Source organism: Rhagoletis pomonella, unplaced genomic scaffold, assembly GCF_013731165.1.
Source record: "Rhagoletis pomonella isolate Grant_MI unplaced genomic scaffold, Rhpom_1.0 Rhpom_scaffold_00001, whole genome shotgun sequence".
NCBI lineage: Eukaryota > Metazoa > Arthropoda > Insecta > Diptera > Tephritidae > Rhagoletis > Rhagoletis pomonella.
Window position 1 is genome coordinate 94,641,486 of NW_023458555.1, and position 11,964 is coordinate 94,653,449.

Here is an 11,964-nt window from a genome sequence, read left to right on the forward strand (position 1 = left end):
TGAGATTATCGAAAAAATGCGTAATTCCGTTAGAAAAATAACTTGCACTTTATTATACTAGTAGGTATTTATTGGGCTATTAAACTACATACTCCAAAAAATTCTGAAAAATCTCAATAAAAAGTTGAAAATTTAGTTGAAACTTTGCAATTTTTTATAATTTTTGAACAAAGTTTGAAATGTGGTTTTATATGATGTTTGTTATAGAATGAGGTAGTTTTTCATAAAAACTAATACATATTAAATAAATAAAATAAAAATATCCAAAATTGATCAAAACGTTGCTTCCTCATTTAGCTGATCACAATGTAAGTCATTGTAATTTAAATTTCGTATTTGGAACTCAAAAATTTCAAATATTACATATTACATATTTATGTATACAGATATTTTTCAAAGTGATTAATTAAATATATTGATAAATTCAGTAAATTTTGTAATTATGGACAAAATCATTCTGAAACTTCCAAAAAAGTTAAAGTTAAAAAGTAAAAGTAAAAGTAAATTTCACAACTGCAAGCTAGAGGAGGGTAACTCAACTCAGAGTTGAGTTATTGAATTGTTTCCCATCACAGTGTATACAGTGTGCCTTGCAGTGTGCCAAGTAATGACATTTAATTTTTCTGTGTTTTTTAAACATGTGTTATCTTAGGGTTAATTGAAATAAACAACTAACATAAACACATCAGTTCGTGTATGAATTGTCAAATATGGATATTGTCATTACTTGGCACACTGTCTACACTGTGGTTTCCCATAAGTGAATCGGTAGCTCAGACTCCCTGTCCAAAAAAATGTAACTCAGTAACTCAGTTGATGTCCTAGGGCTCACATGATTCAATTGAGTCATAGTGGCTCATATTTGTCCGTATAACTCTCTCACTTCGCCACAGTGTTTAGCATGGCAAAGTCTTGCATTTTGTTTTTGCACAAGGCGAATTTATACAAGGTGACGGCTAGAATACAACAACAACCACCACATGCATTTTGTATTGCGGGTGTCATGTCAAATCTCAATTCTGGCAACATAGCGTACATCAAAGTAAAGGTATTTTTATGCACTTTTTAAAAATAGTATTTTTGCGTATTGTTAATTACGTATTTTTTTAGAAAAACGTACATTTTTATAAAAAAATGGTTATAATTTCGTTTTTTTAGTTTTTCTCGAAATATGTATGTAAGATATATAAAGATGTGCATATCAAATAAAAGATATATCAATTACCTTTCAAACCATATCCACATTTTGAAATAGTTTTCGAAATACAAATGAAAATATTTAAAATTTTACCTTTACCCTCCCCTAACACCACCTCCATTAATTTGCAACAAAAAAATTGTACACCTTACAAATCAGTAGAAGGGAGCTGACCACGCCCACTTTAAATATTTGTTTTATCTCACCGGCCGCTATACCGCACTTATGCCTCAAAACGAGTCTACGATATGAATGAGTGTAACATACAAAGAGTCAAATGAGTTAGTTGAATGAGCTGACTCCTGAAAGAGAGTTGGAGTCATTGAGTCAACTCCTATAAATTTGCTGAGTTCCCACCCTTACTGCAAGAACAAAAATCTGCCTATGCAGCTTCTCAGGAAGGGTTTTTTGAAGGGCATGAAAAGGAAACATGCTGACAGGCCTCCTATGAGAAGCCGTTTTGCAAATGCCAACTGGGTAGTAGTTAAAGCGTAACAAAAAGCCAAATCACTTTCTGATTTATAATATTAGTAAGGAAAGGATTGATTGTTTTAAAATTTTTTTTTAATTTCATTTAATTCATTTCATTTGTTTGGTTTCAGGTTTTATTGTTTTAAAAGAAAAATATTTTTTAATTTTCATACATTTTTTTTACTGATTTTGTTTTTTGTTTATTTAATAGAGCCTTATAAATACAAATTCTAAGAGCCAGGAAAAACTATTATAAACTAATGTACATAGTTACTAGACTTGATCATGTTGTTGTTATTATTTTCGATAATGAGGAGATGTGGTAATCTCCGAAATAGCAGTTATAACTTTTGACAAATGTGAAATATTTAGCAAATAGATTTCGTGTTTAATGAGCAAAACTGCAAAAAAAAACCCACCGGTTAAGGAACTCTATTATGTATTGAAAAGGAGCCGATCTTTAAAATAAAGCTGAAGTTAAACTTTTCATATGAATTGGAGTAGGTATGTATATGTATAATCTCGATTCTTTAAGAACAACAGTGTGCATAATCAAGTGAAGCGACGTGCATATATACGTTTGTAGTGGAGGTGTTTTGTAAACTAAATATCAATTTATTTTGGTTTATTATAAGTCTTTGATGTACGTTTATGTATGTATATTCGAACATCTATTTGCAGTGATTCGCCAACATACCGTTCTTGTTTCCACACGTTAACAGCAAAACACTTGACAAATTCAGGAAAAACAACTGCAAATTATTCATCATTATTTTTAAATTATTGCATTCGTTAGCTTATCAACAGTCAACACCGTCATCTGCAAATATTTTTTATTTTAACTATTCACGATGTATGTTTTTAACATTTTCTTGTTATATTCTTTATTAAACACACTAAATTGCAGCCACGGTTTAAGTGGGTTTGTGAAATAACAAAGATTAATGAAGTTGCCGAAAACGTACTACCATTAACCTCAGTGTTGCTACTACAATTTCTACATTACCAGTTTAGCAACAACTTATAAACGATGTTAGTGTGGGCCAATTTGTATTTAAATTATGCCAAGTATTTAAATACACAAGTGTGGTTAATAACAGCATAAATTAGAACAAACAAATCAAGGATATACAAACATTCATACACATGTACATACTTAGATCCTGAAGTATTTTGATTAGGTGTGCATGTATTTACATCAGGGTGGTCCAAAAATGCATTTAAAAATTAAAGTCAGAACTTTTATGCTCTCACCTCCTAGGATTTTTCTATATTGGAAAAATATACGCCTATCTTTTTTATTTTGAGATAAAAAAATAATTAGCGGTCGCTCAAAGCGCTCAATGTTTTCCATGTATTTTATATAGGGAATGTTGTAGCTGATGTTCATTTGTTCGATATTTGTTTCCTACTTTGCTTGGCTCGTAATTGAAGCAACAAAGTTGATAATTGACACACTTCGCTGGGCGTTATTGGTTTTAGTCTGCGGTTGCTTCTCCTTTTTACAACGCTTTTATCTGCTTGCAATGTTGTGTGTCCAGACAGCATTTTAGCTATAAAACCTTTGCTTTGCAAAGTTCCTATAAAAAGCCCTAGGCATAGGACGAAATCTACCTCTATGGTTGGGAGGTAGATGTCGCCCTATGTACTACGTACGCTACAGCGCCATCTATATATAAATACGCCACAAGAAAATTTTTCAATCCCTTTTTTGAAAGCACCGTTCGCTCGATTTCAATGAAAAATACACCGATTTAAAGGATATAACTTCCTCTAATCCAGAAATGTTAGTCCCGATATATAGGGAGCGTGGAATCTGACATATAGACTAAAATGTGAAAACCACTATATCTCTAAAACGAATTATGCTAGGGAACTGAAACTTTGCACAGATGCATAGATTAGAAATACCCTACTTACGGCGAAAAGTGGTAGATTTTGGAAAAGGGGACGTGGTCCTCCCATACAAACTAAAATTCTCATATCGCTTTTCTCTGGAACCGCTTATGCTGACGTCCTGAAATTTTACACGCAACATATGTTGTCAATACCATACTTACGGCGAAGTATGGTAGATCTTGGAAAAAGAGGCGTGACACCCCCATACAAATTGAAATTCTCATATCGCTTATCTCTGGAACCACTTATGCTAACGTCCTGAAATTTGACACAGCTCTTTGATATCAATAACGTACTTATGGCGAAAAGTGGTATATAATGGGAAAGGGGCGTGGCACCGCCCATACGAACTGAAATTCTCATATCGCTTAGCTCTGGAACCGCTTATGCTAACATCCTGAAATTTGACACAGCAACAATCGAGGTTCCTTTTTAGGTCTATGTATTTTCAAAAGCTACTGAGGAGGAGACTTGGTAGAATTAGCATTAATCAATCCGGTGTTAACGTTCATAATTCGATTTTAAGTTTTCCTGTAAATTCGCCATAAATTATGCTGGTCGACTTCAAAATAGTAATTCGCATAAAGGATTTAATATTGGTGACAGGTAAAATTCAAGAGTGTATGAAAAAAGATGTCGAATTTCGACAACTGGGCGATACTAGTTTCTTTAAATCAGCGTTGGGCAGAGAGAGCTTTTACTCTGCTTGCGCCTATACAAAATATATAGAAAGCTTAAAAGAGCTTTGCCCGCGGGCAATGCATTGCTAATCAGTGCTTTAAATGAAATTAATTGGAAGGCGTACGTACATTCATATATATATGCATGTGTGTGCACCAATTTATTAATATCGTTGAATTATTTTAAAATCTATTGCAAAATTTTATACAGACAAGACCAAAGATGACCATACTCACCGACGTAATTGAAAACTCACCACCGTGTATGTGCGACGTTTACGTGGGCTTCTCTCTCTCTACGTACACGTCGGTGAGTGTGGGCACCTTAACAAGTAGAAAATAAATAAAATAAAAAAATCTTTTTAATATGCGTGGTTTTATAAATGGACTAAAAATTAACTTTTGATTTTGAGTTTAGCAAAAGTCATTATAAACAATTTATGAGATTGAAAATGAAAAGCGTGGAGTGCATGCATATATGTAATACTCCTATATTGGCAGTAAGAGCTAGTACCGTCCGAAAACATTGCAATACAGATACAGTATATTTTGCTTTGCTGGCTTTATGCTTAAGTGCACATTTAAGATACCTACCTTAAAATGCGCATCAGCGGTATTATTTTTAACATTTTTAAGGAAACTGCTCCGATAGATGCTTTCAACATACCTGCACATTAGCGATACCTGCCTTCAAAATTGTGCAACTGTTATCAATTATCAAAGAAAGTATGACGTTTACCTGCACTGCCCTACAATTACCTAATTTCAAAAGCTTTTACTTATTTTGCTCATCTCGCAGAACAACGAGAATGACTATCAACTTATGTAGTTATATAGATAATTAGATACCATTCGGTAAAAAATTCGCTTGCAGTAATTTCTACGTGATAGGCGCTCCTCCATTATTTGGTTTCATAGGGATTCGGATACCTTCCTAACTGAAGTAGTAAAGAAAATTCGCGTAAGTGCCTTTTTCGGTTAAGAGCACAAGTTTTTCGTGCAAACAAGGATGGGCAGCTAAGCAAAATATTCTGTACCTATATCAATAAAACCGTACAAAAGAAAAGGAGCACATACGTTTATAAATAAACATATACACAACACATACACAAAATCGGCGCTCCCGTACACAATACATACCAGGGATGATGCGAATATTTGCATTCGAATTCGTTATGCGAATGATTCGCATTCGTTATGCGAATGATTCGCATTCGCATCAAATGATACGAATGCTTTGCGAATGCGAATGTGTACATGGGCAGAGTGTCCACACTAATGTTGTTGAAATGGCTCTAAGTCTGCCTAACCAGGGTGCGGGCTATAACCGGCTTTTAGCTTCAGGCTCTAAACGGTTAAGTAGTATATCAAGCAACATTGATGGGTCTTTAACAAGTACCGCAAAAGTCGTATAAACAACCTAGAAATAATTTTAGATTCCTCCAGCGGAAGCAAAGGCTCGGATGTAAAATCTGACAAAATTGACAGATCTGGGCCGCAAATATTTGAGCGCTCCACCCGCCGTTCCAAGTGAGCAATTTTTAATGCAGCCGGTCTTATATACGAGCCTCCAAGAAATCGCCTCATGGGAGAAAAGGCAGCAAAATTACTTTTTTTGAAATATAATGTACCCATTTTGAACTTTGATTACAAGATTAAAACACTTATAGGTTAAGCACTCGTTCAATGTTCTAATTATTTAAAAAAAAATTTAAGTAATAAAAACGATGACTTAACATTCGCATTCGCACATTCGCATTCCGAATACCCGCATTCGCATTCGCGTTCGCGAATGTGAAAAATATGGCATTCGAAACATCCCTAATACATACACAAAAACCGTACTAGACTATCTCGCTTTGATTTCGGAATGCTTACACATTGGGAAGTTAGCTTACTACTTACTGGGCGCATGTAATAGACTTGAACTGATATCAAAAGTAATATATGTATGTGGGTATATGAATAACGATCGCTTAAAATCGATCTCACATTTTTAACACCGCTTCTATCAACTTGCAATGTTGTGTGTCCAGACAGCTATAAAAACTTTGCTTTGCAAACTTCCTATTAAGTCTAGATACCAACGTCGTTGGTTCGAGATGTAGATGTCGCCCTATGCACTACGTACGCTACAGCGGAAATGGATGACACCCCATTTCTTTAAATGAAATTAATTGGTGCTCGTATGTATGTACATATATATATGTATATGCATGTGTGTGCACCAATCTATTAATATCGTTGAATTATTTTAATAGCTATTGCAAAATTATACAGACAAGACTTAAAAGTAGAAAATCTATGTACATAAAACAAAGTCGTGTTAGTTACACCATCCATAACTCAGGAACGGCTGGACCGATTTTTATGATATTGTTTTTTTTTTTAATTTTTCTACCTTCCGGATAGCAGAATAACTATTAAAACAACCGCCAGGTGGCGCTGGAGTAGAGTTATAAGTAAAACCCTTATTTATGGTCCGATTCGCCTCATATTTGAGATATGTATTGACAATAGAAAAAACAATACCAGTGCAAAAAAAGAGCCGCCAGGTGTCGTTGGAGTCGAGTTATTACTAAAAATCGTGTTAAAGGCCCGATTATCCTCAGATTAAAAATATGTATTGATAACTGGAAAAAGAATTCTTTCGAAAAAAATTTGCCGCCAGGTGTCGCTGAAATTGAGTTACATATGTATATGTAACTAAAAATCGTATTTATGCTTGAATTTATTTCATGATCGAAATATATGAATTCACATATCGATGGTCCTCTGCAATAACGACACAACTCAAAATTCAACAAATCAAATCCCTTATTACTGTTAAGAGATTCATATCTCTAATCCTTGGCTAACCCATGTCTAATCCTAACTAAGGGAAGTTGTAAAGATTATACATGAAGAAGACAACAATTAAAGACATGAGCCACTTAACAATAGTACGAGTTTTTATTCTTTGAATTTTGAATTGTGTCGTTATTGTAGAGGACCATCGATATATTTATGACAGGAAAAGATACATATGAATTGGGGATCTAATGGGGGAGTGAAGTGAATCTATAACCTATCCTCCCCAAACGACAGCCTCACCCACTGCCCGTCAAGGCTTGGTGGTCCCTGTTATCGCTAACGAGGCTCTGTCGACCGGTGCGAGGCGGTATATCCTCGCTCAAGGCTGAGCTCCCGTAGTGAGGACCGGGCCCGGACTGTACGTGACGTGCATCGACTAACGCTCAGGACGACCAGAACGTGATGACGGGTGGACCACTACGTACGGGACCCCAATCTTCGCGTTTGAAAACGCACCGACAAATCCAGAAGCGTCTGTTCCCCAGTGGGCGGCTCCCTGGTCTTCACCTTGCAGTACGTATAAAATGCAGCCCTCCCGGAATGTCTACTCAGTCCGGCCCTCAGTATCCGGCAAAGGAGGGTTCTAAAATCCCCGGAGACCCTATCGTTGGAGTGGTGAAAACAGGCCTCAGCGATCGAAATGCTACTGTTGACCCTATCATCCAGGTGTCTGCCCGGGCTTGATGATAGGCGAGCTACTGAGGCAAAAACATTGGCAAGGCAACAGAGGTGCCAATCCGAAAGTGGGGAGTCGGGCTCCCAGGATCTTCAAACCCACTCACTGCTGGACTTCTCAGATGAGGAGGATCCCGACTGGGCGGATTCCCTCGCACTGGTGATCTGAGAGACCGGCTTCAACCGAAGGAGCTAAGGAGCCTCAAGGCAATGCCAAGCCCGAAAAGGAGAAGGACAAAGAGCGGGAGAGAAAGATGGGGTACAAAAGCTCTTGTCGATTCCTCGTGAAAGCGTGACCCCGCCACTCTAACGCCAAGGAACAAGGCTCTTCTAAAGAAGCATGCCTACATTGTCCGGAAGTATGAGCGACTCCGTGAGGAGAACGTCCCGAATGCTTCCGGAAGTGTGGCCGCGGTCTCTGGAAAAGCCACCAACTCCGAAAAAAGGGACGCTGTAACCTAACCCCTCTCTGGAGGCGGTAGCAGTCTGCCTACGAAGAAATCTGCTCCCCTGTCCGCTGTTGGAAACAACAAGCCGTCGCAATCACTGACGCCCAAGGTGCCGAAGACCGCGAAGCCAGGTTTCCCACGGCTGGACCGGGAGAAGGCCTCGACGTCGGCAGCTGCTATTGCCTCCGGTGGTAAGGGCCGGTTGCACGCACTCCGAAGAGACAACTGTCTGGCGACAAGAAGACACAGCTTGATCAGAAGCGGGTGAAAACTTCATCGACCTTATGCTCAGCACCAGATCTCCAGGTGCAATCATAGACCGAAATCACCCAGAAAGAAAGATTCTGACGGAAAAATGGGTGCTCCTGGAAGAAAAGACCCTATTAAGCTGGCATTCCAGGGTACCCCGCCCCGGCCTGGCTACGCCCATGCTAAAGATATAACAGAAATCCCGCGCTGTATGTATCTATTATACATAAAATGCTTTCGTATAAAAAATATAAGTATGTATGTACATTAGGGTGCTTCTTTTAGCGACTACTGTTTTTTTTTTCACTCCTAACTCGAATTTTCGTGGAAAACACCTAAAAATAATCTCCCTGCAAATTTGAAACCTTTGAATGGAATGTTCTACGAAGTGTCCATTGCAGCGTAATCTTTAGTCCCACCAGCGAAGTAGTACGGGTCACTAAACCCAATTTTTCATGAGATTCTCGTTCATTCAATTTCCTGCAAAAAAAATCTATGAAACCTAATCGCTAACATCGATATTTCTTGAGATATTGGACTTTGAAGTTGATCAACAAATTCTACAATTTAGCTCAACTTCAAAGCCCAATATCTCAAAAAACCGACGTAGGCGATTTGGCGATTTGGTTTTTTGAAAGTTTTTTGTAGGAAATTGAATGCCCTACAAGTTTGTCGTTTACATTTTTCGGTGTTCTGAATGTTTTTTGTAGGAAATTTAATGTACTACAAGTTTGTCGTTTAAATTTTTCCGCAGCTCTTGTTATTTACGAGATAGGGGTAAAAATGCGAGAATTTCATTAAAATGTTGGGTTTAGTGACCCGTGTAGTGCGGTGGTGGGAGTAAGGATTACGCCGCAATGGACACTTTTGTAGAGCATTTAATTCTGATGAAAACCCATCATTGACAAAGATTATACCATAAAATGCTTCTGAGCTGTAGAGCTTTGAAAAAAAAATCAAAGTTTACGTGTATTTCATATCGGAAATCTTTGCACGCCTTGGGTGAGTACTTATTGTTTATATTACAATACACATAGGATTTACATTAGGGCGGGTAAATCTTTTTTGGCTATGCGCGTATAGCATAAGAGGATTCTACTTGTAATTCGACGCAACTTTGCCGAAGAAACCATCGGTCTAAAATCAATTAGGAGTTTGCCATATTGCGAAAATAGGCTTAGATGAAACTGTGGAAATGTTTACTGTTGTGCCCTCTGGTGGAAGTTTTAAGAAATAGAGAAGTGCAGAAATGGAATCCTCATACCAAAAAACCCCTACAGCATGTTTTTGTACAAAATTTATGCAATTCCTTACGATACGTCAGCAAAGTGCTAATATGGTAGACAGACGGAGAAATTAATTTGAATTAATAGGCATAAATGCAAATTAAAATTTTACCTTTACAGACGGAAGTAATGCGAATAAACCAGCTGCAAGGTCGTGGGTTCGAGTCCCACGGCCAGTATACTTTTTTGATTTCCTTTTCATTTTTTTTTTTTTAAGTTCTATATTTTTTTTACGTTACTTTCAGTTAGTTGTTATAGAATTTTTAACAAAATTCATCTCTAAAAATTAAAACTAACTAATAGTAAAATAAGAAATGTGATATAAAATAAAGCAAATGAAAATAAAATAAAGTAAAATTAAATATATAAATAAAATAAAATATAAAATATAAAATAAATAATAAAAACAAAAATTGTTTCGCAATCGCTCCAACCGAGTATCGAACCTGGCAGCTGCAGGCTTGTAGCTCGCAACTCTCACCACTCGGCTACCGCGTACGCGAAACTCGACTGCTTCGTTTGCTTACTTGTACAAAAGACAACAACTGGCCGTTTTTACCAGTGTTGTCATCGAAAATTCCCCGGATCCTAGTTAATTCCCAAAAATTTCGTGCATTTGTTCGGCTGCTTATGCTCATTTTGAAGAGGAAAATGCATGAGTTAAAGCAAATTAAGGCTGGTTATGCAAATAATCGACCCCGTTTGTCTACCGTATAAGAAACCTATTTTCACAATTTGGCAAATTCCAAATTGATTTTAGAGCCATGGTTTCTACGCCAAAGTTGCTTAGAATTACACATATGTATGTGCAACAAGCGCATAGTCGAAAAAAATCTCCCATACAAATTCACCCGCCATTATATACCTACATATTTTCATTCGTTTTCGCGTTTAAATTGATCAGATGGCGGACATTTCATTGGCTAATCTTAGTTTAAACAAGTCAGCCCGGGTGTTTAAACTATGTTTAAACCACGGGGTGCACAGAAAAACTGGCCCTAAGTTGCACAATTAGGTTGTTTGTTAAGTAAATTAGATTTGACTACACATATTTAATGCTTTTTCGCTTAATCTATTTCTCTTTTTCGTTTTGATTTCAGTAACCATTGACCTATTTACTGCCTCTTTGTTAACGACCACCTTCCAAACGTTTGCCAATCGAAAATTTTACTATTTGCATTATCAAAGAATACAATCACTCAAAATACTTTTCAGAATCGATAAACTCAAAACATTTGAAAAAACAAACAAAAAATGATTGGAAATTTTTTCAATGTTTTAAAAAAAAAAACAACTTCTCGAGTTCCCCACACATTTTACTAACTTATATCACTTTATTTTTCCCAATTTTTTTCTGTAAAACTCATAAACTTGCTATTACAATTCATTAAAAGTGAACAAAATTCCGCTGATAGGGTTCATATGAACGGGGTTAATTTACCACAGAGAGCAGCTTCTTCTTATTATCAATTACTAAATTTTCTTGCTTGCTTACCATACGTATGCAAAAACGCCCGTTTTTCGACAGAAAATCCCATTCGCCCTTTTTGGTCATAAAATCACGAAAAAAGGCGATCTTCCCCTGCCTCATTCGCACGAACGCACAGTGCCGCCTAAGTAGGCAAAAATCGAAAAATTCAATATCTGGAATGTGAACTTGTTTGGCATTCAACAATTTTATTTTTTTTTAATGAGATTGAGGCCGTTTTTAATGAAAAACTTATTGCGGAAAAGCAACAATAATGTAAAAAAATTGCAGAAGTGATAGCTATTCCGGAAATCACCATATTTCCTTATCAGACTTCTTTCAGTAGGCTTCGAACCGACGATCCCCCTGACTCAGCCAGTTGACTGCGCACTGTGCTAAGTTCGCCTTTTAAATTATCGTTGCTTTTTCTCACTTCTTCATTTTGTTAGGCCAAGACAATCAAGCGCAGCTATTCCGCTGCAATTCACTTGATCATGTGGTTGTTGGTTTTGTTGGTTTTTCGTATTTTTGTAAAGACAATTTATCCACAAAAAATAATTAGACAGGCATTTTCCTAAAAAATCAATTATATTTATTTATTTATTTTTATTCTACAGAAAAATTTTTTCTTACTGACAAATGAGAATAGAACATTTAGATACACATGTAGTAATTTATAATAATAATAATAATAATAATAATAATAATAATAATAATAATAATAATAATAATAATA

The 11,964-nt window shown here is 36.4% G+C and overlaps 1 protein-coding gene across 1 annotated transcript in view; it reads right to left on the reverse strand.

Annotated features, from left to right (window-relative positions):
* LOC118734330 (titin-like) overlaps positions 1-2,591 on the reverse strand; it is a gene marked incomplete in the record, with an annotated part of 912,470 nt that extends 909,879 nt beyond the window's left edge. Inside the window, 1 exon segment of the mRNA XM_036464054.1 lies at positions 2,367-2,591. Within this exon segment, the coding sequence (XP_036319947.1) occupies positions 2,367-2,439 (73 nt within the window).
* Positions 2,592-11,964: the final 9,373 nt, after the last annotated feature.